The 26,570-nt window shown below is 50.7% G+C and overlaps 1 protein-coding gene across 1 annotated transcript in view; it reads left to right on the forward strand.

Annotated features, from left to right (window-relative positions):
- Positions 1 to 751: 751 nt before the first annotated feature.
- The window catches only part of ABCA4 (ATP-binding cassette, sub-family A (ABC1), member 4), a 133,852-nt gene continuing 108,033 nt past the window's right edge, over positions 752 to 26,570 (forward strand). The window contains exons 1-6 of the mRNA XM_012661013.1: positions 752 to 833; positions 8,493 to 8,586; positions 9,685 to 9,826; positions 12,262 to 12,401; positions 17,778 to 17,905; positions 22,376 to 22,573. Coding sequence (XP_012516467.1) covers positions 768 to 833; positions 8,493 to 8,586; positions 9,685 to 9,826; positions 12,262 to 12,401; positions 17,778 to 17,905; positions 22,376 to 22,573 — 768 coding nt within the window. The 5' untranslated portion in view covers positions 752 to 767. The remainder of the gene's footprint in view (positions 834 to 8,492; positions 8,587 to 9,684; positions 9,827 to 12,261; positions 12,402 to 17,777; positions 17,906 to 22,375; positions 22,574 to 26,570) is intronic.

Consider the following 26,570-nt stretch of genomic DNA (forward strand, 5'->3'; position numbering starts at 1 on the left):
GAGGCCCGCGGGGTCACAGGTCTGTCACCTGATGATGAGTCTGTCCAGCTGGGGTGACAGTAACTGGCTCTGGCTCTCCTGCTGCCTCTCCTACACCACAGCCTGTGCCAGACATTGCAAATCAATCACAGGCTCTGTCCTGCTGAACCTCGGGGTTCAACCCTGCTTCAGGCAGCCAGGACAATTTGGTCAATGTTAGCACTAGACATAAACATCATTAACCATTCACTAAGCTCAGAGAGCCCCAAACGGCTGGGCCGTAGTCACTGTGGGGCAAGAGAAAGGGCTAAAAAGAGCAATCACTTCAGATCTGCCAGGTGAGTTGATTGTACATAAAAGGGCAATCACATCCCGGATGCCAGCTCTTGGTGGGCCATTGCAGAGGACAAACGCCCAGCCTACATTTATGCACAGAGATTTTGTCCCAAACTTAATGGTCAGAGATATCCAAAGGCATCCCCTCAGGAACCCCAGAAACCCCTCTGATGGAGGAGGGCACCTGAGGGTGTTGGTTTCCCATGAAATGCCCCCGCCACCATTCCCTTAGGGCCCAGCAGCTTGTGCCTTTAGGTCGCTCTTTGTCTTCCTAAAAAGGAGCCTGCAGGGTGCCTGCCTCTTTTCTCCAACAAAGGGCTTACATGTAATTAAAAGGATTATGCTTTGAAGGGGAAAAGTAGCCTTTAATCACCAGGAGAAGGACACAGCAGCCTGAACCCGAGGCGCTCTGAGCGCCGGCCCTGAGTCCTGGTCCTCCTGTGGTCCCCAGCATGGGCTTCGCGAGGCAGATACAGCTTTTGCTCTGGAAGAACTGGACCCTGCGGAAAAGGCAAAAGGTAACAGTTACCATCCGTGGTTTCAAAGTGAGGCGTGATGCAAATCAACAGCGTGAAAGCGTAGGCTGGGGCGGGGTGGGGGCCGGCAGGGAGGAGTCAGGGCTTGCTGCCATTCAGCCCCGAGTGGTGTTGAACCGCCTGTGAGCCTCTGACGAGTGCCCTTTGCAGGAGGACGTGCTTCTCTGTCCTTGGTCACAGGAAAATCTTCTGCCCACCCCGCATATGAAGCCATTGCCTGCCCATCCCTCCCCCCATCTCTGGTCTTAAACCTGCCAGCCCAGCCCACAATGCTCTTGAGCACCCCACATGGGGCGGTGGGAGGAACCCCAATCCCCAAAGAGCAGGCTCAGAGGAAACAAGAATGCCCAACCACTCTCAAGTAGGCTCCCAGCTCAGGGATAGCTTATTTCATTGCGTCTATAAGGCACATTGTTTTTTCATGTTTTGACATTTCTGAAATTGGGATACAGCTCACGACCAAGTCACAGTTTATCTGGACACATTTCTTTCTTTCTCAGTGGTGCAGAAAAATAACAGTGCATCTTACAGTTGATTGTGTCCTAGATTCAATGAGATGCAATACATTATTAACCCCACAGACATTTTCTGAGCCCTTTCAGTGAGCAGAAGCGGGGCTGGGTTAGGCTAGCGACCTGAAGCGTAAGACACAGAGTCTACCTTGGACTGGCTTCTATGCAGGCTGGGAAAATCCGAAGTATGCTTGAGACTAAGAGCAATATAAAGTAGCACAGGCCACATATTCCATGAGAATGCAGGCAAGAGCCACAGGAGATCAGAGAACCCCAAGGGTGTACATGCAAATGTCAACTGACCTCTGCACCTTATTTCTGGGAAGGGGTAAGGCGTGAATATATAACTATAAAGAAATAATGCACTTTGTTGCAGCCTTGCAGCATCGTGCAAAGGCCAACTGACTCAAGGAACTGTGAAGAGAGGGAAGGGAGGGGTGAGGGATGAGGACTGGGTAAGGCTGGGATTAGAAAGATGGGAGCAGCAAGCCACAGGGGAGCTGGGGAGGGGACAGGGAGGGACACCCACCAGGGGGAAGAAGAGATGTATTTGTTCCAAACTTTGATTCAGAATGGGTTTATGTAGCTGAGCCAGGGTTGTCCTGAGCATGGGAAGGAATATTAGGGAAGAAATGGGGCCAAGAGGTGGAACATCTGAAGACCTTCGAGTGAGGGTCTCGGCAGAGAGGATCTGTATGAAAAAGTGTTAGCTAAGTACGAAGCCGGTAAGTGGGAGGGTGAAAGAGAACTCTGAGGTATCACGGGGCTAGCAACTGCAGGACGCAGCTACCCGCTAGGGCTGAGGGAACCAAGGGAGGGAAGAGGAATTATTAAGGCTTGGGAACATAGATGGGAGGTCTGTGGAGCTGAAATTAGGACTCATGAGCAGGGGGGTGCCACAAGTTGGCTGCTGGGCCTCTGAGCCTGGTCTCAGGCCCAGACATGAAGTGGGAGCCCTGGGTGGCCGGCAGGCGTGGGGCTGAGGAATGACAGCTCTATGACCAGCACAAAAGCAAACAGCAAGGAACATGACCCAGCCGTGCACACGGGTGGGCCAAAGCCCATGTGAGGCTGGAACAGGGTACAGGGGGACTGGAGAGGGAAGCCAAGTCAGAGCTGGCTTGTCTGGGAACACCACTGTCCTCTGGCTGCTTTCCTCTTTCGAAGCTGGTGTCATTTCCACAGTAGCATTCAGTTATTTGTTGCCCGCAGGAGCCAAGAGCTAACAGGAATCAGAGACTCAGCCCCTTTCTGCCAGGAGCTTCCCTTCTTGTGTGAAAATACTGACAAAACTTGAACAAGACTCATTATTACATTTACTCATGCATTCATTTGTTCCCTCAATCCACAAATACTTAATAATTTCCAGACACTGCACCAGGCTCTTGGGTATACAATGGCAAATAAGACATTCCTCACAGTTCCTGCCTACATGATACGTGTAGTCCATGGATGGCCAAGGAAAATCCAATAGGCCCTTGTTCTCTCTCTCTGTCTCCCATTCACTTTTCCTCCCTCCCCCATAAGAAATTAAGATTCTCAGTTCATTTTCCTCTTGGTGTGCTCTTTGTGGTCCTCAAAAAATATACCTGAGGACTGTCACCGGTGGCCTGAAATGATTCCACTCCTGTGGCAAGCATGTAGCTGTTACAGAGAATAACTCTGTTTTCAAAGACAGGTTTGGTTCATGTGCCCTCACAGTCTGCTACCTTCCCTGGTGTTGGTGGCTGTCCCCTTGCTCAGGGGCTCTGCCCTCCCCCCAGGGGGATGGAACATCAGGCTGAGGACCTTGGCTGGTGCATCTCCCAGGGCCGGGCATGGTCTGGGCCAGGGCTCACCAGATGCCGTCCTGATGGCCTGGAAATTGAGGTCTCTGTCTGGTGTGCCCCAGACGGCTGTCCCACTGCTACCACAGCCTGGGAGCTTCCAGAATGTCTGGGTAAGATGGAGGCATCCCCCATAATCCCTCAGGAGCTCTGAGAGGGATCTGTGGCTCCTTTCTAAGCTTTTGGTTCTTCTGGAAACTTCTGCCTCTAGAAAATTGTACTTCTAAGAAAAGTACAACTCACCAAGCCCATAGCTCAGCTCCGAGGTTTTTAATTCCTCAAACATCCACAGTTTGGGGTGTTTACTCCTGTGAGTGGAGCAAGAATAAAGACAGATACCAAATTTCCTCATTTCTTCTCTCCAATCCTTAAGGGCATAAGGGAAAATCTTCAGATCTCTGCAATCCTCCCTCCTTTTTTTCTTCCTCTGTTAACATTTGTCAAGTATTACTAAGTGCCTGGCACAGTGCTAAGTGTATTACTTCATTTAACCCTCCCAGTGACTCCGTGAGAGAGACCTCTATTATCCCCAAGGCACTGATGAGGTAATGGAGGCTCCAGAGAAGGGTTAGTGACTGGTGGGGTTGGACCTGGGATTCAAACCCATGCCGTGTGACTCCAGGACAGGCAGACGTGGCCTGTATACCACACTGCCCCCAGGGATCAAGCCCCATCTAAGAGGCTGGTCATTATGTTACCAGGATGGAGTGACCATATAACTTACCATCCAAACCAGGGCAGTTTTGAAAGTGAAAGGGAGCACCATTGATAATTGCACCAGGACAATAAATGTAAACTCCCGGGCCTGGCGAACTGGGATATGTGTTTGCCCTCTATCGGGTGAGCTGGGCACAGCCACTGCCCTCCTGGAATTCAGAGCCAGGTGGCAGCATGATGTGCACGACACGGAGTAGAAGAAAGCACGGCGTGGAGCCGAGGATGAGCTTGGGAGCTCAGAGGGGACACGGGTTGGCGAGGGTGAGAGAAGACTTCCCAGGAAGTCTGTCCCCACCCCTGCGTTCCCAATGACGAGTGCTCCCCGACTGCTGGAGACAAATACACAGCCGCCCCTACTGGCTGTGGACCAGGCGCTGTGTTGGGGTGGGTGTATGAAGGTCACAAGGCAGGTCCTTTGTCCCTGAGAGCTCACTGTGTAGGGCCCCTCGGTGTCATCTTCTAGGACAGCATATGTGACGGAAGCCTGAGGACTCCTGAGAGCAGGGGACTCATCATTTCCTGCCCTCCGGACCTGGGCACCTGAGACAGCTGTGGCCTTTGTCCTGGGCCTAGCCCTGGGTGAGAGGACGTGGCCGGTGCAGGGCGGTGGGGCAGCCGGCTCCAAGTGCACCCAGGTTCCAGGTCACACTTGTCCAGGCTAAGAATCCTGTCTGGTTCTCAGTGCGGAAGGCAGAATTACGTGGCTCCTTTCAAGCCATGGCTACCCTCTTTAAAATCGAAAACACGGAGGGAGGGAAAACAATCTAACTGGCTAAGTTCTAAAACAACAAGCACAACTCTGCCCTCGCCAGAAACCCCTCCTCCCCATGCAGATTGAGTGGTAAAGAGCAGAGAAGAAAGAAAAAGAGAAAGACTGAGAGAGAGAGAGAGAGAGAGAGAGAGAGAGAGGAAATACCAGTTTGGGGAAAAAAATTTTTCCACCAGCCTCTTCTGAGCCTTGGCTGGGTTTAATTAAAGTTACAGACATGTTTAAAGGGAAGGGGTGGGGGAGTCCGAGCTGCCCAGAAACATGTCTTTAATTACGCTGTGGAATTTCTCCCTAGGGTATGCCCCCGCACAGTTGAGCACCAAGGACAAGGATGCGGCTCTGGCATGGGGGCTGAGCATGACTCAGGAGGGGCCGGAGAAGGGGCTGCCGTGAGGCCAGACCTGTCAGGCTGCTGGTCTCTGTGCAGGGAGTGAAGTGGGAAATGCAGCACCCCCAAAACACATGCTCACAGAGTTAGAACAGTAACACTGATCTCTCAACAAATGTTTTTCAAAGATTACCAACCACTACCTAGACCAGCGGTTCTCAGCCTTGGCTGCACATTGGAAGTATTCGAAAAGTGTTCTTTAAAAAATCCTGATGTCTCATGCCCAGAGATTCTGATGTCCCTGACCTGGGACATGTCCTGAGACCCCCACGTGGTCCCAGCACGCAGCCACAGGAAGTGCTGAGCTAGGGCAGTGGAGGGCAGGGATGATGGGCAGAAAACAGCAGCCCTAATTCAGAGTTGTGACGAGGAATACAGGCAAAGTGGTATCAGTCCTAGGGCCAGGCACAGAAGGAAGGAAGCAGATGCTGATCCTGCTGCCCACTGATGGGAGGACTTTAAGTTGCAATGCTTTGCAGAGAGCAGGTACTTTAAAAATATAAGAATGAGTGAGAGAGTGAGTGGATGAGAGAGTGTGTCACTGGCATTCAGGGAGGGATGAGATGCGCTAGCTTGGGCTTAGAAATTTTATTCAGGGGACAGGTAGGCAAGGCTGGCGGATCCCTTCCTGGTATGCTGCTCTTTATGTACAGAGCAGGGGACAGTGCGTGGCTTGTTTTTCAGGAAGCTCCATATTTCCAAACTGGCAACTGAGCCATTCTGAATCCAGAAAGGGAGGAGACATGCCTGCGGGAGGAGGGCAGGCCTGAGAGCTCGAAGATAATTTTAATGCTATTTCCTGGCTCTTCTGCCATTACAACGTGCAGTGTCACCTACACTGACAGACTACACATCACTACACTACACTGCACATCATCTACAGTGTCGCTGTGACCCCTGTGACAGTCCTGCGAGGCAGTAATAAGTGGCTGTGTTTACTGAGTGTTATTTTGTGCCAGATGCTGGTCCATGTTCGACCATTCTCCAGCTGCTCTGGGAGGTAGGTCCTGGTATCGCCCCCGTTTTACAAATGAGACCCTTTGGTACGGAGGGGATGAATGGTCATATTGCTAAGACGGAGCAGGCTGGATAGGAGCCCCAGTACCTGGTCCCAGAGTGACGTGCTCTTAACCCTCGGTGTACACCACAGGAAAAAGTAGCAGTCCCATTTCATAGATGAGAAAACTGAGACTCGGGGGTTGAGCAAACCCAAAAGGGGTTTTTAACCCAGATCTTCCCACCTCTCTCAAATCAGCATCAATGTTTAGCACACCAGCCTGCTCCCAGATTGGCGTTGCTCCATGGAAGGCGGCCGATGTACTTGGTAGAAAGCCAACACTGCAAGCAGTTGTCTCAAGGAGGAGTCAGATGTGTGGAATCTGGACTGGTTGTCTCATTTCCCTCATGAAGACACCAGGAACAACTTCTGGTTTCATCACTTGCACATACCTGCCAAACTTGCTCCCAGAACTTACCCACTGACAGGAGGATCCTACGTAAAGGCAGAAGCCAGCATACATGCCTCTGGGGTGTGCTGTTTGTCAAATCTGTGGACTGTTGGTGACCCAAGCCCCTGTGTCACCTCCAGCTTTCCCGGTGAGGCCTCCTAGACCAGTCTTGACAAAGGCTCCTTCATTTCACAGATATTTATTGAGCACCTATTATGAGTCCCACCCCATATGGGGTGTCAGAATCACAGAAGTGATGAGGACAGATGTGGTCACTGATCTCAGGAAGCTTCCAGCCCATGAGAGCTCCACTTCCTTGCAGGAGTAATCACCCCGAAGTGTGAGGAGTGATAAGAAAGGGCAGTCTCAGAAGCCGGAGGAGAGTTGCTTGTGGTCAGGGGCCAGGATGCTAGCAGTGAGATGGGGGCCGGCTGGGGCAGAGGCCCAGCTTGGCCAATTGATCTGAATGCCCTGGTGGGAGCTGCCAACAGTCCGATTCTAGCAAGTGTGCTTGGGGTCAGTCCCCTCAACACCAGGTGGGGATTGCCCGATATTGTTTTGCCATCTTGTGGGAGAAAGTTTAGCAGGAGCCCTGAATAATGAGTGTCTTAAGGAAAATCTACTATTCTTTCTTCTTCCCGTGTGTGTGTGTGTGTGTGTGTGTGTGTGTGTGTGTGTGTGTGTGCCTCCTCTAACACATCCTCCCTATACATATTTTGAGTAAAACATTTTATAAAAAGTTATAACTGCATAATCACCATCTGCCCCTAGACAGTTTTTGCTTTTTCTTCATGATTATTTTTCCTACCAATTTATTTTCTAATTTATTGTAATTTAGTTGCCAGCAGACCATTTTTTAAAAAGCGGAACATGGTTTGTTCCTGCTAGCATGAAAGGAACAAACATTTTTTGAGCACCTGCTAGGGGGTCCCCCACTTTGCTAGGATCCTATTTACATTTATTTGAGAGGAAAACAACAAAGGGTTAAATTAAAGGCCATGTGAATAGCCCCTCACTGATCTATATGCATTTAAGTGTCTATTCCTGGCCAACTGCTTTAAGATCTCCTTTAGCCCTTATGAGTTTCCTTCCTAAGGTTTCTGGAGCAGAGGGTGGGTAGAAGAACCCTTACAGTCCCCAATTCACACTTCCCCTCCCCCTTTCCTTCCACAATGGCACACCTCCAGCCTCCACACTGTGTGCAACGCCACAGCGTAGGGGCTGCAACAGTCAACTGGCTCTTCTTCTTTTGGGGTCAAGGGTCCTTAAGCTCTACACTGAACCTAAATTTAAATATAGACTTTGAACCATATGTTGATATCAGTAGCTTCTTCCAGTGTAAAAACCCACGGCAGTATGCCTTGCTTTGTTTCTTTAAGCAACAGACATCGTTGAAGGAAAATGTCGGTAAATCAGATTTTCGTTAACTTTGCTATGGATCATAGTACTTCACAGTCATTTGTTCATTCATTCATTCATTCAATGACCACATTTGCAAGGTCTACGTTGTGCTAGAAGGCAAGGTAGCAGGGCAGGCAGAGAGGGCACTGGCCCTTTCTCATCTGCAGAGGCAGAGGTTACAGCAAGTTCGTCACTAGTGCAGCATCAGTGTTACCTGGGAGCTTGTGAGAAATGCAGCCCTGGTCGGGCCCCAATGAGTCAGAATCTGCACTCATGAGCACAGCGACATTTAAAGTGCCCCGAAGCCCATGATCTTGAGGCTACTTATGAAAGTCTTGTGCTGATGCAGTTTTCTAAAACAGAGGCAGAGTAGAGCCCAGATGGATACAAAATGTGGTTGGTATAGTAAATCAGGTAGAGGCAGTGTAGCAGGGGGAATAAAGAAGGAAGCTCTTTAGGTAAGTATACCAGAGCCAAAGTCCTACTGCATAGACAGGTGCGAGGGGAAGTATGTCTGCTCTGGTGGTTTCCTGTACTCTTAGCACCACCGGCCTTCTCTCTTTTTGTTTTGTTTTTCCAGATTCGCTTCGTGGTGGAACTCGTGTGGCCTTTATCTTTGTTTCTGGTCTTGATCTGGTTAAGGAATGCCAACCCACTCTACAGCCAGCATGAATGTAAGCATGACAGGGCCTGGGCCCCAAAGAGTCACCAGTCTGGTCCCTTTGTCTAGAAAGGTCTTAGGGTTGGGGGTGCAGGGATTGGATCTGCTTATCATCATTCCATGTCCACATGCACAAAACAGATCCATCAGCGTTTCACAAATTTTTGATCCTACGCATTCTAAGCAAATACGTACGTGTGGTTACTTAAGGATTGTGTACTTTTTTTGTTTGTTTTGTTTTTGTTGGTTTATTTTTTTTTTCATATCTAAACTCTCATTTGTTTTAAAGAGAACAGATTATAAGATTATAGACGAGTTCTCTAAAATATTTCAGAGACCAATTTAGGGGATTTGTTATCCACGGTGCTAGAGAAAAATGAGGAGAAGGGGTTCTATACTACTATAATTAATAAAACATTATTTCTTGGACCTCTGAGGTGTCCGAGAACCTAGGATGAACCTAGGATGAAAGACTCTTTTATGCTCAACCTTTATGCTCTACCGTCTGGGAGCGCTTTCCTCTGGTTTCTGGCCGAATGACATTTCCCTCTGGGAAGCTGATATGGAAGCCTCCACAGTTGTGCAAAGTTGCTCAGTCTTCCTTCACCCCCTGGTTCATGAGTGGCAGGCCTCAAGCTCTGAATCTACCTCCTGTCCATCACACTCTTGCTTCTCACCCCCAGGAGCCCATAACCTGTAGTCTGCAGCTTGGCTGAGGGTGGGTGCTCATGCTGAGTACACACTGCTGACTGTAGGATGGATGGATGAACCTCATCTCCAGTGTCAGCAGCTCGTGGAGCCTTCTTGAGCTAACGCCCCGGCCCCTCTCACCACAAAATGATTTGTCCCCAATTCCTTCCCCTTCCGCACTTCCGTCCATGTCTCTGCTAGAACATTTGTCTGTCTTCCCACTACACCAGAAGCTTGAGAGAGGAGGCCTTGTCTCCAGCACCCAGCACAGGGCCTGGCGTGCATGAGATGCCCCTGCTTCTTACATGTCGGTGAACGAAGGAGAGCACCAGGGCTCCTTCCCAAAGAGGCCCCGGCTCCTAGGGCTGCGTCCAGCTTGGCCTCCAAGACTAACTTCTTGTCTTCATTTCCTGTTTTAAAGGCCATTTTCCCAACAAGGCCATGCCCTCAGCAGGAATGCTGCCATGGCTCCAGGGGATTTTCTGCAATGTGAACAATCCTTGTTTTCGAAGCGCCACCCCGGGAGAATCTCCTGGAATCGTGTCAAACTATAATAACTCCATGTAAGTGTTGAGCTACCCACCATGCCAGGGAGGAACTTGCACACCCTTCATTCTTGCCCTGCACGAAGTGCATGCAGCCCTGGAAGTGTTTTCGTGGCTTGCTGAGGCCCTAATCTCTGAGGAGCAGAGCAGGCTTCCTCTCTGGAGCATTCTATTAATATCAGGACACTTGGGGAGAAAGCTCCAAACTAAGACCACATGAACACAATTTTTGGTCCTTATATCCCTAAGATGTGACCTGGAGTTTGATGGCAGCCCCCTACTGAGCTGTGTCCACTGCCTCCGAGATGGATGACTAGGGTGGAGTTAGAAACACTCAGTTGCCCTCACCCCATCAATCCCGACAGATAAACAGATCACTGTCCTTCGAAAGCTTTCTTGGACATCTAAGGGCTAAGAAAAATTTCAAGGAGCATTGAAAGGGTAAATGAAATCAGATTTACAAGATGAAGCTCACTTCCTGGGAGAAAAAGACAAATTCCACATCCTTTGTTGTGACTGCCGTCTGCACCCTTGCATGGTGAGGGGTCTTGGGACGTGGCTCAAGAGCAGTGATTCTTAACCCGTGGGGCTGGCGAGCATTCTGAGAGCTGATGAAAACCGATGGCCGCTCTCCAAAGAAAAATGGACACACACACACACAAAACAGTACGTTGTACATGTGATTTCAGGGAACTGGAACTTGTGGACTCCAGGTTAATAACCTCTGGCCTGGGGTGGAATTTTAAGTCAGATCCCATAGGAAGAGAGTCTACCTTTGGAATTCCCTTTCAGAGCATTGGGTATATATGGTGTGAGCATGTCCTACAGACAGAGGCTCATGGATGTGCACAGGGCTGTCCTTACCTGCTCTGCAGACCTTGAGTCACACTTTGTGAAGGTTATACCTAAAGGTCACAACGAGGGATTGTTGGGGACCAAGCTTTACCCTACTTGTGTAAATACCAGGTCAGGGGGAAACTGAGATATATGGTTACTTCAGTTTTTTCCTTAGAGGAGCTCAGCATAATTCCTCCAGGACAAACCTGCATTTAGACTTAGAAAAAAAAAAGAATATTCGATAGATCAGCCTGAGCTTGGAGGTGGCCCTTTCCACTGGGAACAAACTATGGCTGCTTGTGTCCCATAATGGCAGGGCTGAATAGTTGTGACAGAGACAGTATGGTGTGCAAGCCTACAATATTTAACTGCTGACTCCTGGATTATGGGAAGAGAGGACAAGGAACACCTTTCTTCCCAGAAAAGTGAGGGAGGTGACATTTTAGCTGGACTCACAGTGCTGCAAACCCTGCCTTGAAGTTTTAGTTAACAGACTTCAGTTTCACTTGAGACACGCTGAGGTTCCTGAAAAGAAATGCCTGCCCATCCAAAGACCCACGGGGTCCCATGGTGGGATCAGGGAGGCTGCAGGGGCTCCGGTGGGACTGGACCTGGCAGTGTTTATAGATGCTACTGGGTAAGCCGGAGGGTGGGAGCTGGGGAAGGGGGCTCCAGACTGCAGCTGCACTTGGCATCTGAACCTAGAAAGCTGGGTTTCACATTTCATACACACATTATGGGGGAAATATTAGCTTATTCAAGGTTCTTCTGCTTGCAAGGTGCAGAAACTCATTCAAACAAGCTCAAGCCCCAGAAGGAAATGTATGATTTAGATACTAGACCTTCTCATAATAGCCAAGGGCAGCAAGGCAGGGCTCAGGAGAGGCAGGCCAGGAACTGGAGAGCTGTCAGGAGCTGCCTCCTCTGCTCTCTTCCGTCTGGAACTGCAAGGTCCAGCCTCTCTGCCTCTCGGTTCATCCACTCTGGTCACCTCTCTCCATGGACCAGTCTCCCCTGTTCCTCAATGCCCAGGCTGCTGCTGGTCACCCAGTCCGCAGCACCCCAGCCTGGGCAATCAGAAGAGCACCCTGAATACTGTTCCAATTCCTAGGAACCAATCCGGTTGGCCCAGCTTCATTCTCCCTGTCCAATCGGCCTTGGCAGAGGTGCATGCATGCACATGTGTGCATGTGTGTGTGTGGGGAGGACCTTGCGGATCAAGCATGGCTGTCAGAGCCTGCCCCTTTGAGTGAGTGGAAGGGCAGGTCTCAGAGAAGTGGTGAAGGCTGGGAAGACCCTCCTGTAATATGTACCAATATCATCCTGTTTAAGGCTTCTCTGGACAAGAGACATACAGAGCATGGGTCTGAGAGGTGATCTGGCCCTGCCAAAACTGCAAGCCTGAACCAATCGCTCACAACTCCTGTCTGTTGGCCTATATGTATGAGGAAGTAAAAATATCTCTTTCTCTTTCTGCCTTGGCAGTATTGTAAAGATACATAATGTAGTAGTTAGGTCAAGCACATGGTATCTTAAAAAAATAACACAAGGTGTTATTATTATTATAAAAAAGACAGATTTTTTTTATTGATGAAATATATTTGTCCTTCTTCCAGCTTAGCAAGGGTGTATAGAGATTTTCGAGAACTCCTCATGGATGCACCAGAGAGCCAGCACCTTGGCCACGTTTGGACAGAGCTCCAAACCTTGTCCCGATTCATGGACACCCTCCGGACCCACCCTGAGAGAATTGCAGGTAAGCTGGGCTTCAGTGCTTTCCACCATCACATGCCTTGCTCAGCGGAAAGACTGAAGATACAGTAAAGAGTGGGAAGGTTTGGTGAAAAAAATACTAAAGGAGGCAGGAAGGGACAGGCTCTAGAGGCGGCATGAAGATCGCCTTGGAGAAGATGCCTCTTCTGCCACTCCAGGAAGGGAGAAGGCAGGAAGTCGGGAAGGAGGGCAGGAAAGGTCTCATCCCAGGTAAGTCTAGAGGCAGAAAGAAGAACACAAGGGAGATGGCACCCTGGAGAGTATGCAGCTAGGTCAATGCCCAGAAGCAGGGGGAGAGGGGTTTGCAGAGTTTGGCAGAGGTGTGCAACAGTTTCATGGAGGCCTAGAGAGACAGCTAACCTGGAACATGTAGAGGCAATGCTACGTATCAGCAAGGAGCCGGGGGAGTCAGAGACGGTACGTTATCTTGACATACAGATGTGTCATTGTACTATTTCTCCCGGTAATATTTAGCACCCAGGCCCTGAGGCGGAGCAGGTGGAGAAGGGGAGATGCAGGGCTGGGGTGTGGAGGGAGGCACCACACAAGGTCAAGTGGGCACGAAGCTGAGGGCAGTGACTGGACCGTATGTGTCAGGTCCAGGCTGCGTGAAGACTGACAAGAAGCCAGAGGGACTGAGACTGGCCAGGGGAATGGAGAGTCCAGGCAGCAGAGGTCTCATGGGCTCCATGGCCCTGTGAAAGTAACCGAGGTCACAAAGTGAAATACATGAATTCAGGATTTTGAAGGCAGGCAGGAAGGGTGGGAACAGGCCCCTGAGTGTGGCCATGGTGAAGTGGTACGAGGGTCAGGGTCAGGGTCGAGTGAGGGGGAGGTGCAGGAATGAGGGGCTGGGCTGCTGGCACCCACTTGGACACTGCGGTCATGCAGGAAGATGGCAAGAGCCAGGCACCTGGGTAGAGAGCAGCGAGGAGAAGGGATAGGGGAGTTTGTCTCTCCTCCCCAGGGGCAAGTCAAGGAACACACAAAAACCAGCAGCGGTAACAACACCAACATGTCTCTTTAAAAGTCTAAGTGGATGTTGTGCGGTGTCACATCTGTTGTAGGCTCTTTTGAGGATGGCTAGAGGGACAGGACATGGCAGCTGGAACCCCTTCCCGAGAGGGGCATAAATGAGCGGCTGAGAGGAGTTGAAGACTCCAGGAATCCAGGGATTACTGCAGCCTGGTGGGTGGAGAGAGCCCTCCAGGAAAAGGCTGCTAGGAGAGGAAAGATTGCTCAAGGGACAGGGCTCAGAGGCTGGAAGACAGCAGTTTGGAGCTTCTGGAGACACGCGCTCCCAGGATGGGGTGAGAGGTGACTCTAAGGATGACCTTGGAGGTTGACAGGGATGAGGAAGGGGATGGGAGGGGCTGGACAGAACAGCTTCTGCTCTGAGTGCCAAACGACACAGGTGGGAGAATGGTCTAAATCAGTCCCCGGGGCTCATCCCCCACGTGGTGCAGATTCTTCAACATACAGCAGACATTAGGCGCCTCCTGTGAGCCAGGCACGGGGCTCCTCTCCGGGGGCGGAGAGATGAGTCAGGCCCAGTGCCCGCCCGTAGAGGGCTCACACAGCAGAATTGGAAAGAGACAAGTGAGCAGACAATGACCACAGCGTGTGGGGGTGCCCGGTGGAGGGAAGTGGGGGGCCTTCAAGGGCCCAGGGGAGTCAGCAGGAGAAACTGCTCCAAAGAGAATTGGCTTCTCCTCCCATCTGGCCCCCTTCTGCCTTCTCTCCCCATGAGAGCAAGAAAAGACAGGAGTATGTTCAGATTGGTGCGTTAAGATTGTTTAATTACATTCTAATTGTTCCCAAAATAGTAAAGCATAGACTTTATGTGGTTATTTTCCACAAACCACATTACAAACACTACATTCTTTGCTGCTCTGGGTAGGAGTTTATTTTTAGTGAGCGCAAGTTTGAAGAACCTTATAAGGTATGAGTACAATTAGCATTTTAATAGTAAGAAACTACCCCCTCCCCTCCCCCCCATCACCAACCAGGTATTTTTTCCCAGGTTTAAACAAGCAGATGAGGACATGGGCTGTCCAACTCTTGGCCTGACTATGCAGCTCCTGCGTCCAGTGGGGTCTATGATGAGGCAGACATTTCATTTAAGTGTCTGATCATCACTTGAGCCTGGAAGGAAGCGTAAAGGAAGTAATTTCAAACCACAGTGTCTCTGTGGTTTTTACAATGTGTATGTAAGAACCAAAATCACTACTTCTTAACCCCAAAGCAGGCCTGATTTTGAATTGACATTCGAGCGGGCCCTTCTGCAGGCCTTGGGCCGTGGGTGGAATTTCCTAACCGAAGTAGGTCCAGGGTAAGGGCTCAGGAAGGCTGGCCAAGCCTCCCCAAAGGCTGGGAATAGAGGCTCCAGAATCCCTGACCTTAGTGGCTGTGAGAGGGGACAGGGGTCCATCCCCAAGTAAGGGACATGGTCTCTGAAGGAATTCCAGGCCAGGGACTGAAGCCCACTGTTGGGACCACAAACCGTTTCAGAGTCTTTCCAAGAGTCATCTGGGGACGTTGCTCCCTGTGAACGTGGCATCCTCAGCCCAAAGCCAAGCCTTTGAAAGCAAAGTGGGCGTGTGAAGCTGGGGTGTGCTTTTGCCTGTGAGTTCCCAGACACCTGGGAAAGTATGCCAGTGGCTGACCCCCGGCAGCATTTTCCTTTCTTTGCAAACCTGCAGTACTGCATTCTCAGCATGGGAGGATTAACGGTAAAAGACCAGACAAGGAGCCCCCTCCCTTCTCACCCCCAAGCAAGTGCTGTGGTCTCTCAATCATCTTTAAAACACCTTCTTCGTGTGAGCCCCGCACATTGCCTCCCGCCAGCCCTCAGCAGCCCCCACCCCTAGCCTCTGATCCTCCCAGGGAAGAGAACAAGAAGAACCACATTTTAAACTAAATTTATTTTTCTTTCCTCAGGCCCTCAGTTCCAATTTCTCCCGCAGGAGACTAGCAAAGCTCCGTCTGGTATCCGGTATCGGCCACCTCTTGAGCAGGGGCCCAGCTCTCCCCGCAGGGTGGCCCCAGCCCTCCCCGGGGTGAGCCAGGAAGCTCCTCCCCTGCACCACCGCCCGGTCACCTGGGTGGTCTGTTGTGCAATGCCTGGCAAAATCCAGCCCGGTTTCCCTTGTTTAGCCCCTTTCCCGGCAAGATATTTGTATGTCAGGTCAGGTGAGTGAGTTAAAGAATAACTAAGAGGTAAACAGTCAAATGGGGTCCTGACTTTCAGGTCAAGACAACAGTATTTACTGAGCGCCTCTTGACATTCAGCAGACATTTATTGAGACCCTGATTCCATGTCAGGCTCTATTGCTGGGTGTCAGAGAGAGGTGACCTCAAGACCTTTCATCTGTGTGCCCAGCACTGCCAGGTGCAATGAACTGTGTAATAAAAGCCGTGTCCATAGCCCCCGACTCTCAAGAGGCCTTGGTGTGCGTGCGTGCGTACGTGCGTGCGTGGGTACGTGCATGCGAGCCTACGCGCGTGCGTGCGGGGGTGTGCGTGTGCGTGCTGGGGATGGTGTTGCTGGAATGCGAGCACTCGGGCTGGCAGACGGGAGTGACTGGGAGAACAGGAATTGAGCTGCGCCTCCGGGGAAGGAGGAAAAGCGGGGGGAGCTGGGTTTGAAGGTAGCAGGATTTATGTCATGGAAACGGAGGGGAGACAAGAATAAAAGAGAGCAGCCCCTCCTAGAGGCCTCCTCCTCCCTTCGGTCGCTGTGTTCAGGTCCTCCCAAAACACCTGGACTTTTCCTGTGCAAAGGGGAGTGATGGCGGCTACCTGTTGGCACAGCTCCCAGGAGCACCCACCAGGGCAAGAGAGGCCACCATGTGTGGGCCCCCAGGCCTGGTTGCCCCTGCCCCAGCTCTGTGGACAGGCCTGAGGTGCTGACCCAAGATCTTTCTAGAGGAAATTATCAGCAATGTCAATCTGGACAAGGCGCTGTACAGGGGAAGTCAAAACCTGCAAATAGAAAGGATGGCTGTCAGGCCCTCAGGGGGCAGGCTTCTTGGGGAGGGGAGAATTTGGAGAGGGAGAGAATGGGATGCTGTGGAGTTGGGAGCAGGAAGCAATGGGGTGTGTGATGATTAGAGCTAGTCAGAGAAGAACTAGGAGGTAAGCAGTCAACCAGGCCCCTGGAGACCTTGAGGTTCAGAGATCAGAGTTTTCATGCAACCCGATGCTATCCCTTCATGTTGAAATGGCTTCGCAGAAATCTGGGCCTGTCGGGCTCTTCTCTGCCCAGTGCCCCATGACCTGCAGCAGTGGCTGGCTTGAGGCTGAGCGCTGGCCCTGGGGGAAGCAGGCAGAGGAGGCAGGTGCTGGTGTGAATCGCCTGGGAGGGGTAAGCATAATATTAGTATGTCAGAACAAGCATTTATGGAGTACTCACCATCTTCAGGTCTGGGAACTAAGCACATTGCTTACCCCATGTCGCTTCTACAACAATCTTGTGAGGTAGACGCAGAAAGTGCAGACATAAGGAGAGGCTCAATCACCTGCCAAAAGATCGCCTTAACTGTTAGCAGTCCTTTATGCCTCCTTATAAAGAAACTCCTGCTTCCCATGGTTTTGAGAGGAGCTGGAGAGCATGTGAGGGCTCACGGGGCAAGCCCTCATGATGGACCATCTCCTCTTTCCACACGAAGCTGTGTTTGTTCTCAACAACCACATCTCTCTTAGTCCGTGGCAAGAACCTGAGCATCTCAGCCTGAGCTGAGATGGCAGAAATGCTAAGAAGGGTCCTCTATCCCATGACAATGGCAGTGTAGGCAGAGCATATACCTCCTGCAGTCCTAGACCAAGGTTTAGGGGTTGGCACTATTGACATTTGGGGCCAGGTCATTTTTTTGTTTGGGGGAGAAAGAGTTGTCCCATGCATTGCAGAGTGTTTAGCAGCATCCCTGGCATCTGCCCACCAGCACCTCACCGGCTGTGACAATGAAAAATGTCTTTGGATATTGCCAAATATTCCCAGGGGGACAAAATAGCCCTGCTCCGGCTCCCCACTCCCCCTGCCTTGAGAGGCCCTCTCCTAGACCAACCCTGCAGAGCATCTGCCACCCCCACCCACCCCCAGCTCCCTTTTTCTACCTTCTGTGACTTCTCATGGAATTGTGCCCAGCTGCTTCAGCTGTAAATGCTGTGTTGGTGACAGCCTATGGGCAAGATCTTCCCTCTCCCTCTCCCCCCCCGCCGGTCCCCAGGTGCTCCCAAGGAGCCCAAGAGCTGAGCCTTCTTCTGAGAGTCAAGTTAGAAATGTTTCCAGTCACTTCTGGCTGTTTTCCCTTTTTGACCTAGCTCCCCTTCAACACCCTGTTCTTTCATTCATGTACAGGAAGAGGAATACGAATAAGGGATATCCTAAAAGATGAAGAAACACTGACACTATTTCTCATAAAAAACATCGGCCTGCCTGACTCCGTTGTCTACCTTCTGGTCAACTCCCAAGTCCGTCCAGAGCAGGTAAGTGGATGTCACTGGCGGGGAGCCTGAGAGAGGCTTTCACACTCAGAGCCCATGACTTACGCCCCGTATTTAGAAGAATACCAGGGGGTCACCTGAGACAGTGCACACTCTCATCACAGGGCTCCGAAGCCACGCACATCCTGGCAACACTTAAAGCCTCTCAGGTTTTTGTCACTGGAAGGAACCTTAGGGGTCATGTGGCTGGACCTCCTCTTACAGGTCAGGAAACCGGGCTCTATTCGTTCACTCAGCCAATATTTAAGAACAAAGCAGGCAAAGCCCCAACCCTGGGCAACAGTCACGTGAGTAGAGGATCTGCCGTGTGTCTCTGGTTGTGATAGGTGCTGGAGGACAACTCAACAGGGTCAGGACTTAGAGAGGGACGGCAGCAGCGTGGGACAGGGCAGTCCTAACGGGATGGCCAGGGAAGGCCTTCCTGAGGTGGTGTTTGAGCAGAGTTGACGGGAGAGAAGGCAGCTGTGCAAACTGACAGGAGCGTTCTGGGCTGAGAAACTGGCATCGCAGGCCCTGCGCGTGCTGAGGTGACTTTCCAAGGTTCTAGAACATGATTATGCTGCTCTCCTGGACCACTTTCTCCTCAGGGCCCGGCAAACTCCTTCTACCTGCTGGTGCTTTTCTGACCTATATGCCTCAAAGTGTTTTCCATCCCTTTTAATAATCTCTTATATTTATACAGAGCGTTTTTACCACTGACGCATGAATTTCAGGTCTGTTAGCTGCTTTATTCTTCACAGTGACCCTGAAATGGGTCAAACAGATCTGGAGACTTGGGTGTCCTGTGATGGGGTGGTTTGTGCACAGCTATATGGCTAGAAATGGTCAGAGCCAGAGTGGAGTCCAGGTCTTCTCAATCCTAATCCAGTGTTTCTTTCTTACTTTAGTTCAGTGGTTCTCAAAGTCCAGAGATGCTGCCTGGCGCCCGCAATGCCCAGGCCCTGGCGGAGGTGCAGCTCCCAGCCCGGCCCTCCAGGCTGCCCAGCGGCCCGGCCCTGCCTGCTCCCCCTCCCACACCCACCGAGGGGCCGTGTCGGCAGCACCAATGGCTCATTTTCCCCTTCGCTTTCTCTTCAGCTCATAAAACTCAAGTCCTGGCAATGCCTGTGAGGACTTCCCGTTGATAATAAAAGGGAGATGTAGATAAGGGCAGGAATTTAGGGGAAATTTCTTTTCAGTTCCTTGCTGACGTGAGGTTTGGGTCTCTACTGCTGAGCCTGTGGTGTCAGGGCTGAGACTTTTCATGTGGGAGGACAAGGGCCGGTCGCCAGACTGTGCCTTATTCACCACTGCTGGCTCTGAGCAGCCAAGGCTCCCCCACCGGTAAGCCCGAGCCCCCTGCGCCTGCCAGGAGGGTCCTGCCCGCCCAGCTCCGTCTGCGCCCCCCGGCCCACCTTGCTTCTCAGCCTTTGGCCTGTGCACTGTCCTCTCTTCTAGCCCCCGTCTCCACGCGGCTTGGGACTCCCCATCAGCGCCATCCTCAAGGACTGTTGGGGATGACGGCAGTGTTTCCTCTCCACCGTCCAAGGCCGAGGCTTGTGGCTGTGTAGCAATCGTCCTCGTTAGCCATGGAATTTTTGACCTTTACCATCAGGACTAGATTCCCCTCCTGGTCCTTTCTGCTTTGTGTCTGAGCACAGCTCTGAAGGAATTCAGTCACCCCCTTCCATCTAGGGAATTATTAGAAGATGAGAGTGGTACAGTTTTTCTGGTTTATCCCCCATCCTACCCCCAGCCCTGTAAACTCCTGGACATGCTTCAAGGCCGGTTCAAGCATTGCCTTCTTAGTGGAATCATTCACAAACCCTCCTTTCTTTGCCCTGCTCTCTCCTTCTTCCCTGTTGGCAAAGAGCTCACAGGTTGCAGTTAAGCCCTGGGTTCAAATCTCAGCAAGGCCACACACTTAACTGTGTGACCTCAGACAAGTTAATTAAGCATTCTGTGCCTGTGTTTCCTCATTTGTAAAATGGAAATAATAAAAGTGCCTACCATCCATGATGGTTGTGAGGGTTAAAAGTATTAATGTATATGAAACACTTAGAACGGTTCCTGACATATAGTGAACAATAAATGCCAACTACCTTTACTAGAGGTTCCTTTTTTTTGAGACAGAGTCTTGCTGCTCTGTCACCCAGGCTAGAGTGCCCATGGGGTCAGCTTAGCCCACAGCAACCTCAAACTCTTGGGCTCAAGTGATCCTCCTGCCTCAGCCTCCCAAGTAGCTGGGACTATAGGTATACACCACCATTTCCGGCTAATTTTTTCTATTTTTATTTTTTTTTTTGAGACAGAGTCTCACTTTGTTGCCCGGGCTAGAGTGAGTGCCGTGGCGTTAGCCTAGCTCACAGCAACCTCAAACTCCTGGGCTCAAGCGATCCTACTGCCTCAGCCTCCCGAGTAGCTGGGACTACAGGCATGCGCCACCATGCCCGGCTAATTTTTTCTATATATATTTTTAGCTGTCCAATTAATTTCTTTCTATTTTTAGTAGAGACGGGGTCTCGCTCTTGCTCAGGCTGGTCTCGAACTCCTGAGCTCAAACAATCCGCCCGCCTCGGCCTCCCAGAGTGCTAGGATTACAGCGCCTGGCCAAATTTTTTCTATTTTTAGTAGAAACAGAGTTTCACTCTTGCTCAGGCTGGTCTTGACCTCTTGAGCTCAAGCAATCCTCCCACCTTGGCCTCCCAGAGTGCTAGGATTACAGGCGGGAGCCACTGTGCCCCAGCCACTAGAGGTTCTTAACACTCCCATGTTCATTCCGGCACTTACCACTACTTCAATGCCTGCATTTCCAGCTGGCTGGCGACCTCCTCGGAGGGCAGGGAGCTTGCCTGATTCATCTTTGTGTCCCCAGTCATTGTCCTAAGACAATGCAAGTCCCTGCAGAATGGGAATTCAGTGAGTGAGTATTGAAAACACGAGTGACTGAGTGAGGGAATGAGCCAGGGGCTTCTGTGGTGTCCCAGCTTCCCCCACTAGCCACTACGTAGGTTTCTCAAGTCAGCTGGCCCCTCCTCCAACACGTCTTTCCTCTGGAATATGAGGGGCTTGGGCAAAATGGGCCAATTGATTCTCTTCACTTTAAAATGTTTTAGACTCTGGGATTAGAGATGAGGGTGGGTTTTTGCCTGGGGATAAGAAGTGAGGTATGCACGAAATGAGAAGGCTCTGTTGGGACATGCACCTGGTTACAGCTCCCTGAGATTGAAGTATCCACGTAGACCCATGGTCAGCTGTGACCTGTGCTTCGTGTAGGGCCCAGGCTTCCGTGTGTGGTCTGGACAGTTTCCATGCAGAGGGTAGAGAGGCAGGGCCTGCTCGCTCTCCAGCCCAGGCAGCTGTGTAACTGGAATCACGGGGAGACTGCGGTGCCCAGGGATCCTCGTGACTGCTTATGGTACTCATGGTACTCAGGGTCTCGTCCACTCTTGGGCATCCAGGACTCCAGGATGCCAGTTACTGTCCTAGGGTCCCTGGCCAGGGCTACTGGCCCTCCCTTGCTGCCCCAGCCTCCAGAGGCCATGGTTGGAGTGGTGCTTTAAGAGCCACTGCCCATGAGCTCCCTAAGAGCAGTAGGATGTGGGCTACCCAGGGCTTGGGGTCTCCTGATAAAATACATACAGGATGCCTAGTTACATGTGAATTTTAGATAAACGACAAATAATTTTTTAGCATAAATTTGTCCTATTTGGGACATATTTGTAAGAAAAATTATTCATTGTTATCTGAAATTCACATGTAACTGGGCATCTGGTATTTTTATTTGGAAATGTGCTGAGAAAGGAAGAGAAGGAGTTGGTCACTTGTCATCACTACAGATGCGTTTTAGCCACTCCACCTCGGCTCAGGGAGAAGGTCTTGATGGTACTTTAGCATCATGCGCTAAGAAGGGATCTCTAAAATTTTAAATGGCTCTCTGGAAAAGCGGGGCTTGGGGAGTGTATCTGTTTCCTGTTGCTGCTATAACAAATTACCACAAACTTAGCAGCTTAAAACTACACAAATTTATTGTCTTACAGTTCCAGAGGACAGAAGTCTGAAAGTCAGGTGCCAGCAGGGCTACATTACTTCCTGGGGATTGGGGGTGTGGGGGGGTGTCTAGAGGAAAATCCATTTTCCTGCCTGTACCAGTCTCTAGAGACTGTCCACACTCCTTGGCTAGTGGCCTCTGTCCAGGGCCAGCAAGGGCCTGGCAAGTCTTACTCATATTATATTACTCCAACATTGTTTCTTCTGCCTCCCTCTTCCAAATTTAAAGGGCTCTTGTGATTATATCTGGCTCACTCAAAATATCCAAAATAATCTCCTTATTTTAAAGTCAGCTCATTAGCAACCTTAATCCCGTCTGCAATCTTTATCCCCTGGGCCACGTAATAAGATGTATTCACAGGTTCTGTGGGTTAGGATGTGAACGTCTCTGTCCCTACCAGTGTTGCCCTCTCCTACCTGCAGTTTGCTCATGGAGTCCCAGACCTGGCACTGAAGGACATTGCCTGCAGCGAGGCCCTCTTGGAACGCTTCATCATCTTCAGCCAGCGACGTGGGGCACAGACAGTGTACCATGCCATGTGCCCCCTCTCCCAGGGCACCTTACAATGGGTAGAAGATGCCCTGTATGCCAACGTGGACTTCTTCAAGCTCTTCCGCGTGGTAAGAGAGGGGTTTAGCTGCTTGCTCGTTGGAAGGTGATTCCTGGGGAAGCTGGGCCTCATGAGTTGACCTTGGGGAGGGCTTGAGCCTGGTGTTCAGGACAATCTTTGACAAATCTCCTGGCTCCTGGAGCTCAAGAAATCTTGACTGATAGTATTTCTAGAACAGTGGCCTAGGGACCTGAAAATCACTATTAGGTTCACTCTGTGATTGTTGCATGTTTGTGTCCACTCCAAATGTGGGATAAGTCCTCTTCAACTCCTCTGCCAGTGTGGTGAAGAAAGGAGGCCTGGTTTGACTCCCTGCCTGCCCATTTCCTAGCTGGGTGATTGTTGGCAATATATTTAATCTTTCCTGGGCCCATTATTCCTCTATACAACAAATATAATACTTTACAGAGTGGTAGGAAAAGATACAGGAAAATACATATGCCAAGCATTTAATAAATTTCAGTAAGTGAGGGCTGAGTGCTCTTTTCTCTGGGTCTGGTCTCAACCTTGAAGATTGCTGTTTCTAGATAGAAAAAATGACAGAGAAAATTTCATAGTCTCAAAATTTGGAAAGCCCTGATCTAGCTAAACCCTCAACTCAGAAAGACTGCTTGGGACCTGATAGTGTCTCCTCCTTTGCTGGAAGGATAAGATGAGAGGTAATTATATGAGGGAGGTGAGGAGGAGAGATTCCCAAAGTGCAGAGTACATGCAGATCATCAGAGAAGTTGATAAAAGACACAGCTTCTAAATTCCTGCCCCAGGGACTCTGTCAGGCACCGGGCTGGGCCCAGGTGATTCTGATGGGGTTCACTGTAGGCTACGCTTTCAGAAACATTCAAAATTATAATCCTTCAAAGAAGGTAACATATATAGTATTTCTAGCACTGAATTGTGTTTTTTTTTTATCTACATTTTAGTTTCTGAAACTGTGTTGTAAGGAATGTCAATCACTAAGAACTTGATTGAGAAATTTGAGTTTTGCCTTTTTTAATGGATGCTCTCTGAAATCCCAGAAAACCGACTCTCAGCTTGTCTGCAAAAGCAAGCTGAAGGCTTTTAAAAATGAAACAAAATAAAGCCAGACCCCACAGTTTCTGGCAGGGTTCACACTTAATCCCTTTCAAAGTGTGACTTTCCCTTGGAAAGTTACTCTGTAATTTTCCCAGCTCATCAGAGTGGGCCTCCAACGTGGGCACGAGGCACTGGGACCTAGGGATGCCACCATCACTGAGAGCCCAGGACCCCAGAAAAGGTGTCTCAGCTCTCCATGCTGCAGAGAGAATAAAAAGCCATGTATTCCAAAGGTCTCTATCCAAAATTTCAAAAGGAACCCGATTTTAGACGCACTCCTTGGTTTGCTTTCAGAATTGAACAGCAGAGTGAGTAAGGCGGCAAAGATTCCTCCCTCTGAGCAGCCAAAGCGCGGCTATGAGACCAGCGCCTGTGCTTGCAGAGCCGTGGAGGCCTGTCACGCACACCAGGGCCCACATGCCCTGCACAATGGGCAGAAGGAACCGCGTCTGTACCTAGGCTTTGCCGGCAGGGCCCAGGCTACCTAGGCACACAGGACTGTGCAATCTTCTTGTCACTATGATGGGAGCAGGGTCTTCTTTCTCTTTTTGAAGCACCGTGGCCACTGGTATACGTAAATTTACCTTCTGGTATATGGCTGTCAATTCTGGAGGACAGTCCTGGATATAGCAGGATAAACGTGCACCTGGGCAAAGCTTCCCATTGGTGACTGGACCCAAAACTCAGGCCACTGGCTTCAGAGTGTTTATTTATTAGACAAGAAAGACCAGAAAGTCTTTCCTTCTGCCCTTGCACACTGACTTGGCAAGTGCTAGAATTCAGGAACCGTGGGCTGACTTTGACCGTTCGCCCTTGGTAGCCTCAGATGGGTCCTGGGTGCTCGCCCGCTGCCTCTGTGTGTGCGTCCAGGCACTCAGCCTGCATCGCGCACCTGTGAGAGGCCAGGCACTGTGCCAAGGCCAAGGCGCCGACCGTGAACCTTCCACCCCCACCGCACTCACGGTTAGACCGGACACAAGCAGACAGGCCACTTCATAGCAGTGTAGCTTAGCGAGGCCAACACCAGCCACATTTGTCCCCTACAGCAGGGGTTCCCAGGCTTGGCTGCACCTGGGGAGCTTTTAGAAACTACACATGCCTGGCCCCCACCCCCAGAGTTCTGAGTCTGTGGACCTAGGGCTGGACTTCACTATTTTTAAAAGCTTCCCAGAAAGTTTCAGTGTCCAGCCAGGGTTGAGAATCCCTGACCCAGGATATAGGAGTTTGGTTTACAATCTCACTTTCTGTAGATGAAACAATGATAGTACCCCACATGCCTCTGAGGCTTCGAAGAACTGTGATTTGATCACTCCTAAGACCAGGGTCCTGTGGAGATGCATCCTCCTTCCTGTGTGTGTAAAAAAGCTGGTGAGAGCCTCAGTGACCCCAGAGACCACCTGGTGGGGAAGCCCCAGCGGAGACAGCCCCAGGAGGCCTCCAAGAACTACGATCACTCACTTCCGTCTCTGTGGCAAACGACCCAACCAAAGCAGGACACATGGGCCCCAAGCAAAGAAGACAAACACCCTGTCTAGTCTTTGGGTGCCCTTAAAATGTGCTTTTACAAATGGATTATGTTTAAAAATGATTCACTATTAAAGAAACCTAAAAGAAATTGCAAGCATTAAGATGGGGCTTTGCATTTATTGCTCCTGTACCCATCCTATTAGCATTTTTAGAAAAACCAAACCTACAGCAGTCACAGAAAGGCTCAGGGAAGACCCTCCACCCCTCTGAGAGGAGCCTTGGCTGGGCAGAGGCTGCTCTGAGGCTGGGGAAGGGGCCCCTCTGGGAAGCGGCTGTTATTGCAGCTGGTTGGCCGGCAGCCACGCTGAGCTCCAGTGCCGGAATGCTGCGCCTTCTGTTCTGGGCTGTTTCTCATACGCACGTAAGCCAGTGTATAAATAAGGTTTTATTAAATACCAAATCAGTTCTCATTAACAAAGAAAGAGGGAAAATCTCAGTAAACCACTGTGACGGCACCTGCCCCTGTTGTGTGAGGAGCTGGGGGTGTGGGTGCAACCTCCGAGACCGGGAACCTGCAGAGCCAGAGAATCAATCAGAGAGGGGGATGTGAGGTTAGCACCAACTGAGACCAGCTGTGTTTTCCCTTGGTTCCTTGGAGATCAGAAGTGAGTGTTGTCATCCTCCAATAATCCAAATGCAGTACCGCGGCCTCATCCCATCCCACCCATCTGCACACGTACACCCACGCACGCTCACACTCATTTGCACGCCATTGCACATGCTCACTTGCCAGTGCGCGCGCACACACACACAAATCGGTGACCTCAGGGGGCTGAGAAAGAAACAAGAAGCCAGGTGATTGGATTTTCTCCAGTGGAATTTAGCCCCTCTTGGTTTCACCTCCATTGAGACAGCTTGAAGGAGCTTGTCTTCGCCTGTAGCCTTTTGAGGTTTAACACCCCCAGCTTGAAACCCAGATGCTCAGCCCTGGGCCCAAGGTATCATTAGTGCCAACACTACCTGAAATGTTTTGCACCTCGTAAAAAATGGCGTGTCAGTTTCGGGTGAGGGGTTGGGAGTTTTCCCATCTGATTTGGCCCAAGGCATGCATGCCCTCCTGCCCCTCTTCCTCCTACCCCCTCCCCCTCTCCACTCTGCGATCCTTCCTGTTTTCTCTCCAACTCTGGTGCACAGCTTTCAAATCTTGCTGAGAAGCAAATCTGTCCCTTCTGCTGTGAATGTTTATTTGTGGAAGTTCAGCAGGGAACTGAGGGCGGGTGCCAAGACCTGCCATACTGCTGGGAAATCTGAGTTTCCCTCCCTCCCCCCTTCCCAGAGGATGTTGATAGAGGAAATTTGGCCTCCCAAGCATTTTGGCTCACAGTTTTCCCCTTTGCAAATGCTTCCAGTGTGGCATGATTCAGCTTTCTTTCCTTTCCCTCAACTACTACTCTATCGCGGTTTTT

Source organism: Propithecus coquereli, unplaced genomic scaffold (genome assembly GCF_000956105.1).
Source record: "Propithecus coquereli isolate 6110/MARCELLA unplaced genomic scaffold, Pcoq_1.0 Scaffold7, whole genome shotgun sequence".
NCBI lineage: Eukaryota > Metazoa > Chordata > Mammalia > Primates > Indriidae > Propithecus > Propithecus coquereli.